We start from the raw sequence: 19,578 nt of genomic DNA, 5'->3' as shown, positions 1-19,578 counted from the left end.
TGAGCTTCCATGTTCCTTCGACGTTGATTCAGATTGCAGAAGCTGACCGGAGGTCGCGATGGTGACCTCCTCGGCCATAAATCCCGTTGATCTGCTTCCCCCCTTGTGCAACAAGGAGAAATAGGCGCTTGCACCTGCATAGGGCATGAAGGACTGCGAGAGATCGATGAGGCAGATTCATCAGTCTTGAATTGCTTCTCGAATTTGACTAGATTCTGATGCTTTATCTCTCGTTGATGACCTGCTTTCTTCGGTTGTTCATGGTTGAAAACATGAATTTTCATTCTTCGGTCGACATGCTCCCCTTGAGAAGTCTTTCCTCGCCCGTTTTTTGCGGCATCTGCTGTGGTTTTGTCTTGCAAACCGCATCGAGACAACCCACTACCCATGTTGACTATGTCGACGATGTTGACCAGACTGACAGAGCTGACTGTGCGACGGTGTTGAAAGCTGCTGCTTCCGCTGCTGTCGCTGTGCTCGTCAAAGATTTCCACACTCTAGTTTGAAAGGGACATTTTTTTTCTCGGGAAAGCTCAGTTCCAAAACGCTCTCTTTCACAGTTTTTGGGGCAGCTCGTGCGAGTCAGCAACGACCCTTGATCAGGTGTAAAAGAGCCAAGGTGAGGCGCACCCTTTTGGTGGCAAGTGGCTTTACGTTACTCACCCGTTACTACTGCCCGGCCCCACGGATGTTTCATCTGACTCAGTGACTGGTGCCAACGGGAACAGCGGTAGAGACGAATTTACTCAGTTATTACATTACATTGAATGAGAGCCGCAGCAGCGGCAGATCAGTGATCTTCGTCCAGTGAGAAACCAGCCTGCACCCGGCCCGTCAAGTCAGTGCAACGAATGTTCAATAACCTCAATCTTCAGCCTACCATTCTGTCCAATTCGATCTCTGCTTCGTTCTGGATGTCTAAGTTAGCGATGAAGTTTTTCGCACAATCGTTGTACCTGTTCCTTCAACACGCTGTACTCCCTATATATCTTCCTGTTGCGGAAGTATAGATATATCAATCCTGTTAAGAGGATTCCAAACACCGAGACCCCCGATACGATGATCATTGTCACCTACATCAGTCTGAGCCAGCAAAGACGAACGCCCATGAACTCACCTTTGACTTGTCAAGCAAGACAGCTTGACAATCTTCGTAGATCACTTCAGGGAGATCCAGTCCACCTTTCGTCATAACATGTCAAGCTGAGGAAGACGACAACTTTTCAAAGGTAAATGCAAGATTGGAGTTGTCTTACCATGACAAACCTTGGGTTCTTTCCACACCATGTGCACTGGTCTCTTTCCAGTGACTGAGCATTCCCCAGGCAGTGTTCGCATGTCTTCATTTGTGCACAAAGGACAAGCATACTAGGCCACTGTGAGCTGCAAACGAGACAAGAATCACTTCACCTGCGATCGCCATTGCAAAGCATATCCACATTTCTTCTGTTCGACTGGCATTCCAGGAATGAGAGATGGAAAGCCTGCGATAAGATAAGATGAGACAACCGCAACACTCAAGAAAGACCAGGTCCAGCTTCAGGGTCGCAGTACATCGTGATGTTCAACGATCGTGTGCCTCCATTCCAACACTTTTCTCCACCCTGAGCAAGCAAGTTCAGCATGCATATGTGAAGAAGGCAGCTGAAACCTGTATAGAAACCATTAACCCATTGCGAGGTCGTTGCGGTAGGGTGTAAAATGCCATGGTATCACCGAGGCTATCGTTGCAGTCAGGAACTTGATCAGATTGTAACACATGAAGTCGACTTGCATAGAAATCAATTGGGTGACAACCAACAAAAGTTCAGAGGAAACAGAGAACCGACCTCACAGCAAAAGCATTGTCATTGAAATCGTCGAAGAGCGTGCTCTCTTGACAAGCAAATGATCTGGCAGCGTCTCCTCCTCTCCCCTGGAAACAATTCAGATATCTCAAAAGCAATAATGTAACGTCAGACCGCGCAAGTTCCATTCGCATGGCTTTGACTACAAATGTTGATGTAATAGTTCATGCTGTTGTTGCTGTCCACCACTGGCCCCCACATTGGCTTTCCAACTCGCGCTAATTCTCCAAGGTCGTAGATGGTCTCGTCATCAACCGTGTACCGGCAGTTAGTTGGTGAGACATCGCAGGAAGCGGCGCCGATGTGGCTGAAGGTTCCATGCCCACACAATCTGCAGGAGCTCGATCCTGGAGTGGCAGTGAAAGTTCCCGCTGTACAAGGTGCACACGAGGATCCTCCGCCCGCAGCGAATTGCCCAGGGGGACAAGGTGCACAGATGGAGGCCTGCTCATCTGACACAAAGCCGGGCGGACAAGCGACACATTCAATGGCTCCGCCGTCTTGGACGCCAGTGACCTACGGAGATATCATTCAAGGCCTTCCGCGTGTTTCAAACCTATCTTACCACAATAGAATCGATCACTGCCCTGTCCTGCAGAAATTAATTGATTTGAGTGAGGGAAAGTGAATGAAATCTATTTCGACCTCTTTTGCAGCCTGCGAGTTGGCATCGCCTTCCATCCACGAGTACTCGCGTTCTTTGTGGAATACCCATGTGAGAACATGCGACCCGGGGGGCACCTGAAATCCATCTAAGCTTCCCCTCTAGCCCATCACATACGATCGACATCAGCAGCGAATGTGAAGCGACTCTCAAATCCACTGGTAGCCTAAAATTCGAAGAATAAGCAAGGCTAAAAGGCTAAGTCAAGATAATTGTCACCGTGGACTCATAGCCGCTGTCTTCATAAGCATAAAGCTTACACCACAGGTCATCGACTCGATGCAAAGAAGAATCTATCACCTGCTGAGTTTCAACACCCCATATGCGATCATCATCCACGAAAAATTGGAGTCGGTTTTCTGAATTTCTCACACGCGTACTGCAAACTTTCAATGGCGAATGCAGGAATTGCAAGAATGAGCATGCAATTACCTGTAGTTGAAGAACACCTGCCCTGTAGTCTCTAACACAACACGCACTGAAAGCCAAATATCTGCAACATCTCCATTGCCAACCCCTGACAAAGAAGCATAAAAGGAAGCTTTCTTAGTGTTGAACGTACCAGTGTCTAAACTAGATCCCAGCGCTCGCCAGCCATTCTGTGCACAAAAGCCATTCGCGCAACCCGTTTGCATTTCTCCTCTTTCAAGGTAGCTAAAATACGATTCAGGGAACGCCAATGTAGTTTTCTTTGAACCGTTTGAACATCGCAGGGGTGAATTGCTGGTCGTAATATCGTAGCTGCCACAAATGATCAAGGAATCTTGTACGTGTCAACTGAGGCTGTACCTTCAATGCAACAAAGCCTTTAGGACATGATTTGCAGACCTTTCACCAAATACTCAGGAAAATCAATCTCATAGACATATGTACAACATCGATTCCACTCCTTGTTGGATTGGGATTGTACTTGCCCGCTGGGCAGTAATTGCACACAGCTCCCTGGCGATATTCTCCCCTATCACATGGAGAACACTCGACCTAATCTCGACTTAGAACTCAGCATGAATTTTCAAAGAGTGTTACCTCCTTGTCTGGCTTAGGTTGGACACCACCACTGCATATCTTAGGCTGGAAATTCTTTTACAAACGTAGACAAGCCCGTCAAAGGTAAAACCTCCACGTAAGACTCATGCTTCGTACGCTTTCCATTATTGCATTCACTATAGGTGACCAAAATGTCGGTCTCCACACAGGGCTTGGCGGGCTGACAACGCGGTGAAAGAGAGTACTTTCAAATGCAGCACAAGTACCTTGCACTGGACAGCTCCGGGAAGTGAGTATTTAGCAGAGTCATGGCCTCCAACTGGATTACACGGCAAGCAAGAAGCCGTCCCGGATTTGTCAGCATATGTATTGACTGGACACTTAAGGCACTCAGCACTTCCAGGGGGGCTGGACACAAAATCAGGAAAATCACCTAGCCAGATTTCTTTACAGCAAGAACAGTAACATCACCTGTAGTGTCCCTTTGGGCAGACTGAGCAAGTTTCCGTGTTGTATTGCATTCCAATAACCTTTTACAACCAAAATTTTCAATCAAGTTGCATTCTTGGCATCACTGCGTGCACTTGCCTGTACAGATCTGATCCTTGCACGATCTTCTCCCATCTCGTATGCAACGTCTTTGTGATAGACCCATTGCAAAGTGTGCAGCCCAGCTGCAAGTGGCCAGGTGAACTGGGTGTACTTGAATTCGTAGGAATCCATTTGCATCACTGTCTCGCCATCCACCGCGAAGTATAGACCATCCCAGCGGCGTTCAGCATCAACCTAAAAAGGACACGATCATTGTTTCAAAACAAGATTCAGTAAAACGTTACCTTATACTCGAACGTGACAGATCCACTTCTTATGAGCTCCACTTTCATTGTCAGGGTTGAATCAACAAGACGCTTTCCGCGGAGCTCCCCGGAATGAATATATGTACCATTCAAAACCCACCTGAATATCATATCACATCAACGTGAACCCCTTAATCGGTATAGTTGACCCATTGCAGGTTTGGTCGTTGTCTGCTTCCAACTGAAATTTGCAGCTGGTGGAAAACCCTGTGAGGATCATTATTGACTCCATCTCAAAGATGGTTGGGAATGGAATACGATGGATAGAAGAATTACCAGGAGGGAAAGATTCCCAGTTCATGTACTTTTCTCCTCCACCAATAGAGTAGGTACCGGGTTCGCACGGTGAACAAGTGGGCTTGCCCAGTGGCAGGTATTGTCCGGCGTTGCATGTGATGTTGCACGGGAGATTAACAACTGTAGGAGGGAGTGCCTTTCCTTTCTTGCAAAGAGCGGAATAGAAGTACGTCAGAGACCTTTGAAACACTGTCAATTCAATTTGAATGTACGGCCAGTGAGATCCCTCACCTCGTCGAGGTTGACTCATCACAGCTCGTGTAAGAAGTGTGGATGTCGTTATCTTTGCACTCTTTGATGGTAGAAATCATATCAGGTTGAGGGCTGTCACATGGTTGTCATTGTTACAGCAGATGATCAGCACGATTCTGGAAGAACGCAATGACTCACATTGTCCAAGTTGCCACGCTGTTATCCGCGTTGTAGTAGTAGGATTGATGCCTGCAGGCAAAGAATCATCAAGCTGTTGTCGGAAATGGTTTACATTTGATTTTACGTGATCGGATCCTTCATTTCCGTCCAACCCTGAGGAAGACCAGGATTCACAGCTCCTGCGTCTGCCAGAAGCCCCCAGTGCGTTGGATTCTTCAATTATGAAACTGTTAGCCAGATGAGAGTATTCATGGTAGATAATACCTTGTTTGCTCTTGATTTTCGAGATAGCTTGGGGTTCCTGAGAGGAAAGTGCAGTTTGCTTGCGTTCACCTTTCCTGTTCCCAGCCTTTCTCTCATTGGGTGGGCATGTGCTGGAAACATGGACACTTGAGCCTACGGCATAAGAGTGAGTTCATCTTTTCGAACCTACTGACGTCACAGACCGCCAGAAAAGCTGCGAGGAGAAGAGAAGAGGAACGAGCAGGCCATGGTCTTGCTGACATATCTTCTCTTCCCCCACTAGCGAGCGCCTCCTGCATGACGCGTACAACCCCAGGAGAGGTGGAAATACCGTACTGCGGTGTTTGGAATTGCTAATCATAGAATATATTTGATATTAATCAATAAATTTGAAATGTTAGCTTGTGAGTAACTGAATCGTTGGTACTTAGTGAAAACTTGTGAAGCCTGGGAACCCACAGAGAAAATTCGATTTGATTATTCACAGATCTGTTGGGGAATTCTTTAAAACAAGATAGGAAAATTCACAATGTTAATCACCAAAATTTCAAATTCTTGCTTGCAACAAATCTTGAGGCGGGCTGCTTCGGATAGTCGCAATGTGGAAGGAGCTTGCAGTAAAGAACGCGTGAGCAAGAAGACGAGAGCACGCGAAGGGAATGTGCGATGCGAGATTGAAATTCTGACACGAAATGTCGAAGAAATGATGTCTGGTTTCATTGAATCATATGAAATAGGTAGATAAGCATACAAATCAAAGACTGCATCCAACTTGAGGTCATGAGCGACGTTGATCCGGAGGTTGGAGAAAAAAGGAGGAAAAATCATCAGAGTCACGGGACGAAAAAGAGATGTCAAGGAAAGAATTCCATGAATGGAGAGCACAAAGAGTCTATCCTCGAGAAAAGGAAGGAGCTGCCGGTGTACAAAGCAAGAAGCGAAATTCTCTTCGAATGCCGCCGACATGCTACACTCATATTGGTCGGGGAGACTGGCAGTGGCAAGACAACGCAAGTTCCTCAATTTCTTTTTGATGCTGGTTACGCAAAACATGGAATGATTGCGGTCACCCAGCCAAGGAGAGTCGCGGCTACATCTGTATTTTTGTTAGAACTTGATTTTGATTTTGCATGATTGTCGAACAGGTAGCAAGACGAGTTGCCGATGAGTTTGGTTGCAGAGTAGGAGAAGAAGTTGGCTACACAGTACGATTTGAGGACAGCACGTCTCATTCCACGAAAATAAAGTTCATGACGGACGGTATGTTGCTTAGGGAACTTATGCTGGACGGCGAGCTACGGTTTGCCATGACATGCACTTGAAAATCAAGTGAAACACTGAATAGAAAGATGAGTTAGGCGATATTCTACCATAGTTCTTGATGAAGCACATGAAAGAAGCCTTAACACTGAGGTACATCTGCATTGAGACTCATTGGATCTGAATTCCTGTAGCTTCTCCTCGCTCTTGTCAAACGTTTGCAAAAGTCACGCCAAGAATCTTCATTTCCATTAAAAGTAATTGCAGTCTGATACGTAACGGGTTGGTTAATGCTTCTCAAGGTGGTGATAATGTCAGCAACTCTGGAAGCAGAAGCCTACTCTCGCTTTTTTCTTGACTGTAAGATTGTCAAAGTACCAGGAAGGATGTATCCTGTCGAGGTTCGAAGACCTCTGATAGCCACAATCAATGACTTCTTATCCGCAGGTTCTATACACCCCGGAACCTCAACCAGACTTTCTTGATGCTGCTGTGGTGTGTACTTGCTTTTTCTGTTTCGGTTACGACAGTAAGTATGGAATGAAAAGGTGACCTGCTTGCAAATACATCTCGAAGAGCCAAGGGGAGACGTTCTTTGCTTCCTGTGTGGTCAAGACCAGGTAATATTCAAGCACATGTTGAACCGCTACCGGTATAGGTTACACCTAAACACTTCCGTGTCGTAGATAGAGGATGCTGCAAAAGTGTTGCAAGAGAGATCGAGGGCCTTGCCGCCTTCATGGTTCTCCGCAGGGTTGAAACTTCTTGTATTGACGGTCATGTTCAGTGACAAATTGATGCCCTGCCCGCTTTATGCTGCGTTGCCACCTTCAGAGCAGGTGAGTTTGAACCATCCAGCAGCTCAAGAGCACGTTGCTAATCGCCAGCTTCGGTGAACAGATGCATGCGTTTGCCCCTGCACCTGAAGGAACCCGGAAGGTGTTTCCCCTCCTTTACGAATATCTTCCAGGCTCAATGCATGACAGATTATTCTGGCAACCAACATCGCTGAGAGCAGGTGATTCAATTTCATCAAGTATCAAGTATCAGAAGATTGATTCAACAACCATTGCAGTATCACTATCGACAGCATCAAGTATGTCGTAGACAACGGCCTGGTGAAAGCAAGAATTTATGATCCCAAACATGATATGGAGTCATTGCACGAGGAATTACAAAACGCCTGTGTGATGGTCCGTTGAAAGCTTCCATCCAGATCCCTATCTCCAAGGCACAAGCAAAGCAGCGAGCTGGACGAGCAGGACGAGTCTCCAGTGGCAAAGCCTATCGACTGTACACGGAAGCACAGGTCAGTTCAAACAGTCTTGGGCTGCCGACAATCTCTTATATTTATACAAGTTTGAGGAACTGAGTGCAGCTGCTGTTCCCGAGATCAAGAGGTGCAGGCTATCAAGGTTGGTTGACCTTCAATTCGTTGGTGGATGACAATCCGCACTCTCCAGCATGGTTCTCCAGCTGTTTGTCATGGGGATTGACAACCTCATGGAGTTCGAATTTATGGATACACCACCGATACTCCTATTGACCAAAGCACTCGAGCAACTTTTCCTGCTGGGAGGTCTCATTTCCATGTTGGTACCGAAATCCTGACAGACTGCAAGCTCTGGACAAGAACAAAACGTTGACAGACCTGGGACGTAAAATGGCGGTAGGGTCCGTTACAATGCAAACTTCATCCTTATACATATTTGCAGATGCTGCCATTGGAACCACCTTACGCAAAATTGCTACTTTCTTCAAGCAAATTCTCTTGTTCAGAGGAGATTCTCACTGTAAGGATTTGAAGAGGACTTGAATGTTCTCACAGAGCCCACAGATTGTGGCAATGTTATCAGTAGATTCAATATTTTTCAACCCAGCAGGGAAGCGAGAAGAGGCTGCAAGAGCACGGCACCTCATATCGTCTGCAGATGGTGATCACATGACTTACCTCAAGGTAGCAAAGTCTGATGCATGTCAGTTTATAGTTTACATCTGTTGGATTTTTCAGGTTTACGATGGCTGGCTGAAGTCAAAGAAGGACAGAGAATGGTGTCATCAGTATTTCATCAACTCGCGGAACATGAAGAAGGCTTGACGTTGACTCATTGGCTCGCTATTCTCTGACATGTAGCAAGGTTGAAGACATCCGAAATCAACTGCAAGGATACTGCAAGCAGGTAGGTTTGCTTCCATGGCTTCCCTTTCCAATGCCTCGTCTAAATGGATTGAGACAAACTTCAGGGGAAGATTCCTCTCGTCTCTTGTGAGCAAGAGTTAACGGCAGTGGCGCGATGCCTCTGCACTGCATTTTACAGCAACACGGCAACCATCGCACCAGACGGTCAGGCGAATCTCCATTGCCTCACGTGCTTGAATCTCCATTGCCTCATGCTATCAGCAGGAAAGTCTTACAGGATGGAAGTGACAGCCCAGGAGGTCTATCTCCATCCTTCGTCGGTTCTTTTTGGGAGGCGGGCAAGGAGCGTGGTGTTTGATGAACTTGTAGAATGATGCAAAGAAGATGAAGAGCAGAATTTCACCATTTCGACAGGTCCTCACGTCCAAGCTGTACATGCGACACTGCACGGTGAAAACATACAGAGATAGAAGAATGACTAATATGGATGGAAGGTGATCGACGTTGGTTGGCTCGCTGAGCTCGTGCCATTGCTGTACAAGACAGCAGGCAAAAGTTGAATGTTGAGATCTCGGCCAACCTGGACTATTTCTTGCCAGTAAGGGGGGGCTTTGAAAATGATTTACAGAAATATTTAACAATCTACATACCATCTTGAGCCAGCACCTCTGTCTGAGAGGAAGTCAGCACAGCGAAGAGGTTGTCTGCGAGACCTGGGAGTCGCGCCACACGCTGCACTTGTGTATCGGATTCATGGCTGCTCCTTGCTTGCACCTGCTCAGATTGTTTAGCCAAATCGTTCTAGCTAAGTCTCACCTGAACACTTCTGCAAACTTGCTGTTCTGAGAAACAGCTCCGTTGGCTCTAAAGGGAAGAGGTGCGTGCTTGTCCGTTATGGCGTTCACCTTCGCCTGGCCAGGATGCGATTTGGTGCACCAGAGCTGAGCAGCATTAGCTTCTCTATCAGCTGCTCTTGAGCATCTGCCCCTCTTACCTGAGCGTAGGAGATGAAGAAGACGCGAATCAGAGACTCCACATCGCATGAGCATGGGGGAGCTTCTTTAACTGACTCAAGAAATGCATCGAGCGACACTTTGAGGCCTCCGTGATCCGCCATATTCTCACCGAGCGTGAGTTGACCATCCACCTTCGACCCTGTCGAATATCAACTTATCAACCCACGTCTGAATATTACCAGACCTGCAATTTCAAAGTTTGCGTACAATTTTCGAAGACATTCAGTCTGTTCATTCGCGTTAGAGAGAGTATGGCCCTTGCATTACACCTTGTTGTCAAAGAGTTGCTTCACAACATCTGTCCACCAATTCTTTCTATTCGCGTCCTCGTCATATTTTGCGCCATTTACATCAAATCCATGAGTAATTTCATGTCCAATGACTGAACCCAGTCCTCCATAAACAACAGCAAGGCTGTATGCATTGTCGAAGAACGGAGGCTGTAGGACACCAGCGGGAACAAAAATTGAATTAGAAAATTTCACGTAGACCGCATTGACGGATGTTGCTGCAATAGATTCAGAACGCATTCCAAGAGTGTCAGCCATACATAGCAACTTCCACTCTTCTTTGTCAACAGGTTGCCAGAGACGAAATAGCTACACTCAAATGACTTACTGTACTAGAATGGAATGTTCCAAGAGAAACAAGGGTGTTCTTACGCTTCGCAACAACATGTCTCGTGCCGAATGTAAAGAATTGTTGAAGTACGTGTCTTCAAGCACACTGAAGTTGGTGTGAAATAACCATTTTGGTCCACCAACGTGATATCCTATATGCTCTGCCTTTCGGATAGCAGCTGAACTTGTCTTTTCGTCCAACCAATCGACCGTTTTGAGATTTTGCATAAATGCCTGCGAAAATTATCAATGTTTGGATTCATGCACGACGCAATACAACTTGCTTGACATTCTTCAACAATACGGATGCATTTCTCAAGGTTCCCTAAGTAATTGTGCATTGTGAATTTTAGCGTGGAAACTTCGATTGTTTTACCTGACTGACATAATGCTGATTGAAAACGTAATTTGTTTCAGCAGGCAGAGCATTCATTGTAGCTTTTGTGCACTTCTCCCTGTAGTTAACAGGGATGATGTTAATCCGAATGAGAGTTGTGAACTAAAACGTTACCAACGAGGTGGTGCAGTTTTGACTCCTGTGATGGCGCGTGCGGTCTTGACATGCTGCTCAAAAAAGGCGCTAGAATCGGAGCCAATCAAGCATCGAAACAAGGGACTATATCCACTACCTGCTCAGGACAGGCGCCCAGTGACGAAGCAAGTGCGTCCTAAAGTAAGTAGTCCACAGCTTCGGATCGGTTTGCTGAATCATTTCTGAAATTTGAGCAATGTAGAATGGTGTATTGATGTTGATAATTTTCCCTGCTGATTGCAGCGTATCAATATTGAGACAAGAGAAATGGGACTTCAGGCACTGAGATTCAATCTACATGACAATGCGTCAAAATTGTGATCGTCACATCTCAATATTTGTACCAGATCAAATATTGTTTTCCATGGCAAATTTGGACATATCTTGAGCAATTCCATCACATCAATATTGGGGAGTCCGCCAGGATTTTCTTTCAAATACTTGTCTGTTTATCACCCAGTGGAGTCAAGTGAACGATTGTGTAGAATTATCAGGAAAATGTTACCAAACGGTTCCTTCGAAAGGATGCTGGCTAATTGCAACTCAATCTCGAAGGTATCTTTGACGGCTTGTTCAGCTTCGTTTTCGCTGTAGCCCGCAAGCATGTTCATCCTCTTGATGTCGTTAGCCAGTGTTTGAATCACTTGCAATTTCCATGCGGCGTCTGGTTGTGAATTGTTTGGCGTCTGTAAAGGCGAACCTGGAATCACTTCATACCAAGAGAAGTCAGGTAGACTGAGGCCACTAGAGCGGATTAGTAAAGCGTATCTCGAATGGTTTGCCGAATCTGGTTCGACACTCAATGAAATCAAGGTGTCGAAGTTCCAAGCTTGAAGGATAGATATAACTTCTCGCACGTCTTGTACACTCTGAATGCTATCTGCCAGGTTCAAGAGAAATCGCAACGGATCCACGCCTAGAGAATCGAGCAAGGAGACATTCATACAAGCCTTGTAATAAGCTCTTAGGCGTCTCTGGGCATCGTCACCATCATGACCATCAGACGTCATCAGGTCGTTCATCTCTCGCACAATCTCATCCTCTGCTGCGTCCCAGATCATGGAGATTGAAGCCTGGTGAGTGTGTCAGAGCGAATTCTGATAGTTCCATGATTACCTTTTCTTTCGGGATAGAAGTGTTTTCGATCCATTGTCCACATGCAAATTCGTAAAAATTGTCGCAGGGGTCTGCTGAGAAGTTTATGGCCCCTTCCTTGTACGGAGCTATGCTCAAAACTTCCCCTCGAATTTTTGAGATGAATGTCGCGTCCAGATCATTGTCTCTTACCAGTTCACCATTGGTGTACACTGTTGAGATAAGGTTTGATATCGTGCTACGCTTTTCTGCATTATTGCAAATAACGAAGCAAACTGCTACAACAAAAAGGATGGCTGTACAAACAACTCTAACCCAAAAACTTTGACGTGATCGAATGTCCATCCCCTCTTCTTCGATCAACCTCCACAGTCACTCTGTTATCGTGCCATCGACACCTCTCTTCGTCTACGACTCTCGCTAAAGAATTTCATCTATCAAAAGAGGTCAAGTGTTTTTTTGAAACACAAATAGAGCGAGTCCGGAGACTCCCTGAGAGATTTTAGTCAAAATAAAAGTGTACTATCGTAATCAATTCTTTTTTTGACGTCTGGTGAATCTATTTCGGGTGCGAAAGACATCACGGCGGAGGAGTGGAGCGGTAGAATGGTTTCACGATTCGAGAAAGAAGTACTGCACAAAGAAGTGATGAGGAAAGGGACAAGAGGGGAAGACCATGATCACCAACAGTCGCACGGAATACAGTTGATTGTCAATTATAATGAGTTTCTGTCGGCTTGCGTGAATCTTACCGCAAGTTCATTTGATGGCACTTGTAGTTCTCATGGAGAACTTGCACATTGTTGATTGCTACTGATGATCTTACACTCGATTTGACTCTCCCTTCTGCAGATGTTTGAGCTTTTGATGCAACAGAAATTGAGCGATGACAGCGCTGCTGCTGAGCGCTATCATTCGTCATCATCCCTGATGAATGGTGTGCCGGTACGTTCCGATGTTTTCCTGTCAATCCATGACCTCGGTTTTATCTGACCTGAACCTTGTACAGAAACCTCCACCAACATATGTCCCTCCTACTGGTGCATCGTTCATGACATGGCCGAACATCTACAAGAATCTCAAGCGTATTGATTATTGCACTGAGCAGTTTGACTACATCAGGTCAGTTGAAATCAAAATTGAGATTTGCTTGGTAACTCCTCACGTAGCAACCGCATCAAGTGCATTACTGCTCTTACTCATGGACCATTCCTTCAGTGAAGATCCCCTTGTAGAACTTGCAAATTTGCTTTGGTATTACTGTTTTTAGCGGATGACTGGAAGATGCTATTTCCTGCCCTGTAAAGTTTTCATCATACCCTTCTGGTAGTAAAACATGGCGTCCGTTTTTCATTTCCAATTCCCTACTTCATGTATTCTACAAATTCGTTCACAATCACATCCGCGCCAACATTTCTCACTTGAAGAAAGCGTTGCTTTGATCTTTATCTTCCAGGAAGTGGATACAAACTCTGAATACGAATGACTGAAAATAGTTTTAGAGAGCGATCTCCTAAATCTAGAGAACCAGAATGCTTACCTGCTCAAACAGCTCTTTCTTAGCTACCACAACTTTGTTTTGACCATCGCTTTCCTGAAAGTAGGGTGAAAACTGATTTTGAAACAAGATGCCAGTACTTGCTTCCTAAACCTGCTACGGATATGTAAATGAGAGTTCGTAGAAGCGTCGAAATGTACCTCTGGCAGGTGAGAACATCGAACGGCAATCGCAGCCTTGATGCGCAAACTCTAGATCTGTGTTTGTGAAAGCGAATCAGATTTTGTTCATGGAGCCAAGCAGATTATTTCACCGCTTTCTCTTGTTCTCGTCTGGATGCAAGAGACATCTTAAGAACAGCTCCATATACATGATCCAAATTGCGCACGGTTTCACAACAATGAGGATTATCAACCACAACAACTTGCGGTTGTAGTCAGCTGCAAATGAAACAAACTGCAAACCGTACCATATCAAATGCAGACGAGGGAACTAGCCTCAAAATTGATCGATAACCAAATGATCGTGTAAATGCACCTTTTGGTTTTCCATCTGTTGCAGCAAATTTATGCAGCAATATGTCGCTTGTTATTTGTCCATCCAAACTCTCTTGTTGTTGCATGCTCCATACTTTTCCATCATGACATCCCAAATGATACACCTGCGTTTCGAATCTAACATAGACATTTACAGCAGCCAAAATGCAGCAAAGGAGGGAAATAAATGTACATTCAAAGAAGACTAACCCATTCAAAATCTTCGACTCGTGGAGGATACAACGCCCACCATAGTGGAATATACTGCAAAAAAAAGTCAGGTTTGACTCTGGAAGGAAGCAATGACCTGTGAGGGTTTTATGTCAGCTCGAGAAAACCAAAAGGGTGTCACGCTGATCTCTTTCTTTTTCGAACTTTGATGACCCTTTGGTGCAGTGAATAATCCATTGTGAAACCTGACAATCCGATGTCGTTAGGAACTGTGTAAACGAGGAGTAAGTACCAGTCACTAACTGCTCCATCATAAACTAAATCTCCATCATGCACAAAAGGCATTCCACAGAGGGGAGCCATACTAGTGGTGCACTTAGAAACATTCTGGAAACTGCAACGCAACAAGAAGCAACCAGCAACTTGCATGCACGCTTTGCCGCAAAAATTCATTGTCCCTGAAGTGATTAAGCCGCTTGTTCCGGCAATATGGCAATGTGGAAATTGAAATTTCAAGCCTGATAGGTCAAGAGCGTTGGGGTAAATCACTCAATAGAATATCAGGAGATGACCTGTCGTTAATCTGATCGCAAGCTCCTTCAGGGAGCATCTGGTCCATGATCTCGTCCAAGTATGCCTTGAGCCTCAGCGCTCCTCTGATACTGCCATGCGTCCGTTTTACGCAGTTAAGCTGGAATTCCTTGATTTCTTCGAAGTCCAAATCTAACGCAAGTGCTAAACCCACCAAGGAACCTGAAATGAGTTCAGAACTTAGCAAAGCACAGTTGAACTCAAACCTGCCGATGAACCAACGAATTTTGCATTATTAGCCATTCCAGTCTCTTGGAGAGCTTTTGCGACACCAACTGTTGAGGAATCTTATCACTTCGTAAGCAAGAAAATTCGTGATTGCTTTGCACGATGCAATCCTTGTCAGCAAACACAGTTAGTGTTGGCGTGCTAGCCCTCCTTCACCCAAAAGTCTGCCACCTCACCCATCCTCTTAACTTACATAAGTATATCTTTAGCCAACCACAAGCAGCGAAGCTAAACAGCCGCTCCTCCTTGTTAGCCTGCTTGTTCCCGCTTGCCATAATGCACCCCGACCCGGCAGGCAAAGACAACAGCAGGCGCATCTTTAACACTGATCGTTACTTTCTCAAAGAATATAACCGTTTAGGGTTTAGGGTAGGGTTTAGGGTTTCAAGTTTACCGGCCCGTTCGTACAGGCACTGGCCCGTTAGTACAAGCGCCGTTATTTCAGGCAGGCGCCGTTCCGTTAGTAGAAGCATGCTGCTCTGCGGCGCATAGGGAGAGCGCAAGGGGACCGAAGGAAGCTGCCGTCTTAGGGTTTAGGGTTTAGGGTTTAGGGTTTAGGGTTTAGGGTTTAGGGTTTAGGGTTTAGGGTTTAGGAGCATGGCCCCTTGCCAGGTGTAGGGGAAGCCGCCAGGGCGCCAAGGAAGCTGCAAGCGAGAGGTTTGTATACTTCAAATAGCTTTCTAAGTATGGTTCTTCAGTATGATGAAAATGTTCGCAACCTGCTGTATCGGAGATCATGCCAATACACGCAGAGCGGACTTGTGGATGCCTCTGTCCTCGAAGCTGATCTCGTCGAGAGGGTGAAGAGCTTCGCGAAGCGTTATCCGAACAGCAGGACAGCCCAGGCTTGCAAGGCTGTGGAGGGATGCACCCCCGACGCTATCGCAGAAGCCATCCGCTCGACATGTCAGCAGGCACGACGTGAGCTTCTGCAAGAAGCGATGACTGGATGGAGTGACGCATCCAGAGAGTGGTTTATGCAGCAGATTGAGGAAGCCAAGAAGGAGAAGGTCGAGACATACACCGCCTCAGCAGGCAACGAGGTGACTTCCTTCATCTCCATGACTCTCCTGGGCATCTCCTCGGTGTATGTCAACCATGAAGAAAAGCTGAAGAAGAAATTTGAAGAGATCGGACTGATCGTAGACTCAGTGCAAGAGAGTAAAGCAATCATGTGGAAGGCTCCGTATAGACCCGAGATAGCGAGTGCTGAGGAGATCCCGGTGACTGTTTCCTTCCTCCGCAATGCACAAGCGGAGAAGCTCTGGCAGGGAAGAGAGGACTTCGCGATCGATGGTCGCAAGTTCACAGCTGTACATGTGAGCATCGTGCACGATAGATCTTTCAAGATTCGAGCCAAGAGAGGACCCTGGGGCAAAGGGGGCAGCTTGGCAGAGCTGACTCACCTGCTAACCTTGGGCGGCATGACAACGGCTGAGATAGCTGCCGTCTATCGCTATCAGCTGCTGCGCCAGTCCCTTGCAGCGGTCCAACTCCAGCCGCTGGCAGGCATGCTGGTCGCTGGGGCGCCAGGCCAGCAAGTCCACAAAGGCTTAGGTCAGAAAGGCTTCATCGCTGTAGGGGCCAACGTCATCTGGAGACAGAGGGAGGTGGAGTGGATCGTCTCCTCGAGCTGCCCAGAGGCGAATGATACAGCATTTCGAGCTTTCCGAGAGAGCGAAGCGATGGAGGGAGTACACCTGACTCTGTTCAGCGAGGACCCGAAGATCAGAGAGGCGCTCGCAGTCGAGTTGACAGCCGATCGCTTTGTGTCCAGAAATAAGTTGAAGAAGGCATCAAGGATGCAGAAGAAGGCAGGCGGCAAGGACGGCAAGGAGATCAAGATCATCATCAAGTCGACGGCGGCAACTGGTCGCTTCACGAGGAAGGAGATGGAGGGGCTGTGCAACGGCGGCAACACGTCCATCGCAAGAGTCAAGAGAGTCTTGTTGGAGATCGCTAACAGGCTCGAGATCAACGTTGAAGGCATCGACATGGAGGAGGATTTGAACACCAAGTCCTGGAACGGGTCCAAGCTATGCATCCTCCTCGGCTCCACGGAGGATGCTCGACGCATGATGAAGGAGCTGCCCTTCTATCTCGAAGGCGCAGCAACCAAGCTCGAAGCAGTCGGCTTCGACAAGGAGCCTGACTCTGAGGCGGCTGGTCAGCGGGGCACCAGCGACGCAGCGCAGCGACAGGAGGAGAGCGAGGGAGAGTGGCTGGAGTTTACAGACCTGGAGAGGATCACAATGGAGGCAGCATCTCCGTCAAGCCAAGAGGACATGCAGCTCGTCAGCGAGCTGTCAGCAGTCATCGAAGATGCAGCTTCTTTGAACGAGGCAGGGACGAGCGAGCCGATCAAGCTGGTCCTGGACAAGGCCGTCGGCAACCTCCACGACACCTTCTACTCTCCGGGGAGCCTGGAGTTCATGGCGCTGGGAGAGTGGGCGAAGATGCCAGAGGAGCAGGGAGTTGGGCGCAACGTTCTCAAGGAGAAGCTGGGGAAGTGGCTGCAGAGCAAGCGCTGGACTCGCGTGCAAGGAGAGAGCAAGAAGGCAAGGAGGGGCAGCGCGTTCTCGCCACGGGCAACGGCAGCTGCTGAGCTTGAGCAGGAGGCGGAGAGCGACGACATAGAGCGTCGATCTCTTAGCTTCCTGTTCATAGCACTGAGTAAATTCGCAGAGATGCATGTGCTGGCCTGCTCGCTGAAGGTGGACAAGAAGGACCGACTGCGAGTGGAGATGAGGGAAGATGACGAAGAAGAGGAAGACATGGAGGAAGAGCAAGGCGAGGGCGCCGAGGAAGAAGACGGGGCGAGCCCGTACCGAGCTTGAGCTGAGCCCAAGGTAAGGAGAGAAGGAAGGAGGCGACCGAAGGCCAAGGTGAGGAGAGGCAACTCTCCTGACTGAGGCTGAGGAAGCTGAATGGAGGACGAGTAGGTGGCGACCGAAGGCCAAGGTGAGGAGAGGCAACTCTCCTGACTGAGGCTGAGGAAGCTGAATGGAGGTAGAGTAGGTGGCGACCGAAGGCCAAGGTGAGGAGAGGCAACTCTCCTGACTGAGGCTGAGGAAGCCAAGAGAAGACAGCAGAAGTAGAAAGTAGAAAGACGCCTCAGAAGCAGGGTTCGCATTGTAGGCCGTGTACTCCCAGTGCTCGCGCGCCTCTTTAGACTAGGATCCAATTGCACAAGCCCACAACGAGGCCGAGCAACATTCTAGCATTCTAATAAACTCACATAATAATAATAATAGGGTTTAGGGTTTAGGGTTTAGGGTTTAGGGTTTAGGGTTTAGGAGCATGGCCCCTTGCCAGGTGTAGGGGAAGCCGCCAGGGCGCCAAGGAAGCTGCAAGCGAGAGGTTTGTATACTTCAAATAGCTTTCTAAGTATGGTTCTTCAGTATGATGAAAATGTTCGCAACCTGCTGTATCGGAGATCATGCCAATACACGCAGAGCGGACTTGTGGATGCCTCTGTCCTCGAAGCTGATCTCGTCGAGAGGGTGAAGAGCTTCGCGAAGCGTTATCCGAACAGCAGGACAGCCCAGGCTTGCAAGGCTGTGGAGGGATGCACCCCCGACGCTATCGCAGAAGCCATCCGCTCGACATGTCAGCAGGCACGACGTGAGCTTCTGCAAGAAGCGATGACTGGATGGAGTGACGCATCCAGAGAGTGGTTTATGCAGCAGATTGAAGAAGCCAAGAAGGAGAAGGTCGAGACATACACCGCCTCAGCAGGCAACGAGGTGACTTCCTTCATCTCCATGACTCTCCTGGGCATCTCCTCGGTGTATGTCAACCATGAAGAAAAGCTGAAGAAGAAATTTGAAGAGATCGGACTGATCGTAGACTCAGTGCAAGAGAGTAAAGCAATCATGTGGAAGGCTCCGTATAGACCCGAGATAGCGAGTGCTGAGGAGATCCCGGTGACTGTTTCCTTCCTCCGCAATGCACAAGCGGAGAAGCTCTGGCAGGGAAGAGAGGACTTCGCGATCGATGGTCGCAAGTTCACAGCTGTACATGTGAGCATCGTGCACGATCGATCTTTCAAGATTCGAGCCAAGAGAGGACCCTGGGGCAAAGGGGGCAGCTTGGCAGAGCTGACTCACCTGCTAACCTTGGGCGGCATGACAACGGCTGAGATAGCTGCCGTCTATCGCTATCAGCTGCTGCGCCAGTCCCTTGCAGCGGTCCAACTCCAGCCGCTGGCAGGCATGCTGGTCGCTGGGGCGCCAGGCCAGCAAGTCCACAAAGGCTTAGGTCAGAAAGGCTTCGTCGCTGTAGGGGCCAACGTCATCTGGAGACAGAGGGAGGTGGAGTGGATCGTCTCCTCGAGCTGCCCAGAGGCGAATGATACAGCATTTCGAGCTTTCCGAGAGAGCGAAGCGATGGAGGGAGTACACCTGACTCTGTTCAGCGAGGACCCGAAGATCAGAGAGGCGCTCGCAGTCGAGTTGACAGCCGATCGCTTTGTGTCCAGAAATAAGTTGAAGAAGGCATCAAGACTGCAGAAGAAGGCAGGCGGCAAGGACGGCAAGGAGATCAAGATCATCATCAAGTCGACGGCGGCATCTGGTCGCTTCACGAGGAAGGAGATGGAGGGGCTGTGCAACGGCGGCAACAC

The 19,578-nt window shown here is 47.8% G+C and overlaps 7 protein-coding genes across 7 annotated transcripts; 3 read left to right on the top strand and 4 right to left on the bottom strand.

The window, feature by feature from the left end:
• Positions 1-790: 790 nt before the first annotated feature.
• Positions 791-5,408, bottom strand: GUITHDRAFT_102302 (hypothetical protein; the record flags this gene model as incomplete). Its single annotated transcript, XM_005838619.1, has 30 exons — positions 791-820; positions 881-910; positions 957-1,073; positions 1,118-1,182; positions 1,257-1,368; positions 1,411-1,484; positions 1,529-1,604; positions 1,652-1,769; positions 1,830-1,915; positions 1,962-2,363; positions 2,413-2,439; positions 2,493-2,545; positions 2,589-2,677; positions 2,944-3,028; positions 3,074-3,165; positions 3,209-3,252; positions 3,301-3,339; positions 3,388-3,492; positions 3,538-3,582; positions 3,629-3,718; positions 3,765-3,906; positions 3,970-4,028; positions 4,150-4,284; positions 4,335-4,455; positions 4,505-4,562; positions 4,632-4,831; positions 4,884-4,976; positions 5,043-5,093; positions 5,149-5,237; positions 5,289-5,408. The coding sequence occupies 30 exons, from the start codon at positions 5,406-5,408 to the stop codon at positions 791-793; spliced, it is 2,847 nt and encodes a 948-aa protein (XP_005838676.1).
• Positions 5,409-6,047: 639 nt separating this feature from the next.
• Positions 6,048-9,227, top strand: GUITHDRAFT_157138 (hypothetical protein; the record flags this gene model as incomplete). Its single annotated transcript, XM_005838618.1, has 24 exons — positions 6,048-6,365; positions 6,413-6,567; positions 6,626-6,680; positions 6,722-6,784; positions 6,830-6,928; positions 6,975-7,022; positions 7,076-7,147; positions 7,214-7,269; positions 7,315-7,366; positions 7,428-7,466; positions 7,514-7,545; positions 7,603-7,714; positions 7,744-7,836; positions 7,887-7,942; positions 7,991-8,098; positions 8,142-8,196; positions 8,243-8,320; positions 8,365-8,484; positions 8,539-8,619; positions 8,666-8,707; positions 8,772-8,871; positions 8,932-9,032; positions 9,082-9,117; positions 9,162-9,227. The coding sequence occupies 24 exons, from the start codon at positions 6,048-6,050 to the stop codon at positions 9,225-9,227; spliced, it is 2,037 nt and encodes a 678-aa protein (XP_005838675.1).
• An 82-nt stretch (positions 9,228-9,309) lies between these two features.
• Positions 9,310-10,231, bottom strand: GUITHDRAFT_102301 (hypothetical protein; the record flags this gene model as incomplete). The annotated part of the gene is made up of 7 exons (XM_005838617.1): positions 9,310-9,339; positions 9,381-9,441; positions 9,484-9,608; positions 9,662-9,822; positions 9,868-9,910; positions 9,953-10,123; positions 10,175-10,231. The coding sequence occupies 7 exons, from the start codon at positions 10,229-10,231 to the stop codon at positions 9,310-9,312; spliced, it is 648 nt and encodes a 215-aa protein (XP_005838674.1).
• A 1,056-nt stretch (positions 10,232-11,287) lies between these two features.
• Positions 11,288-12,275, bottom strand: GUITHDRAFT_102300 (hypothetical protein; the record flags this gene model as incomplete). The annotated part of the gene is made up of 2 exons (XM_005838616.1): positions 11,288-11,908; positions 11,952-12,275. 2 exons carry the CDS (start codon positions 12,273-12,275, stop codon positions 11,288-11,290), a joined length of 945 nt encoding a protein of 314 aa, XP_005838673.1.
• Positions 12,276-12,782: 507 nt separating this feature from the next.
• GUITHDRAFT_102299 (hypothetical protein) lies at positions 12,783-13,151 on the top strand (the record flags this gene model as incomplete). The annotated part of the gene is made up of 3 exons (XM_005838615.1): positions 12,783-12,875; positions 12,940-13,052; positions 13,100-13,151. The coding sequence occupies 3 exons, from the start codon at positions 12,783-12,785 to the stop codon at positions 13,149-13,151; spliced, it is 258 nt and encodes an 85-aa protein (XP_005838672.1).
• Positions 13,152-14,016: 865 nt separating this feature from the next.
• Positions 14,017-15,229, bottom strand: GUITHDRAFT_134065 (hypothetical protein; the record flags this gene model as incomplete). The annotated part of the gene is made up of 6 exons (XM_005838614.1): positions 14,017-14,089; positions 14,175-14,228; positions 14,428-14,529; positions 14,708-14,888; positions 14,933-15,001; positions 15,148-15,229. The coding sequence occupies 6 exons, from the start codon at positions 15,227-15,229 to the stop codon at positions 14,017-14,019; spliced, it is 561 nt and encodes a 186-aa protein (XP_005838671.1).
• Positions 15,230-16,873: 1,644 nt separating this feature from the next.
• Positions 16,874-18,340, top strand: GUITHDRAFT_150779 (hypothetical protein). Its single transcript, XM_005838613.1, has 2 exons — positions 16,874-18,222; positions 18,269-18,340. The coding sequence occupies exon 1, from the start codon at positions 16,949-16,951 to the stop codon at positions 17,789-17,791; it is 843 nt and encodes a 280-aa protein (XP_005838670.1). The 5' UTR covers positions 16,874-16,948; the 3' UTR covers positions 17,792-18,222; positions 18,269-18,340.
• Positions 18,341-19,578: the final 1,238 nt, after the last annotated feature.

Source organism: Guillardia theta, assembly GCF_000315625.1.
Source record: "Guillardia theta CCMP2712 unplaced genomic scaffold GUITHscaffold_10, whole genome shotgun sequence".
Classification (NCBI taxonomy): Eukaryota; class Cryptophyceae; order Pyrenomonadales; family Geminigeraceae; genus Guillardia; species Guillardia theta.
The sequence above is the reverse complement of the archived record's forward strand: the minus strand, read 5'-3'. Positions and strand labels throughout refer to the sequence as shown.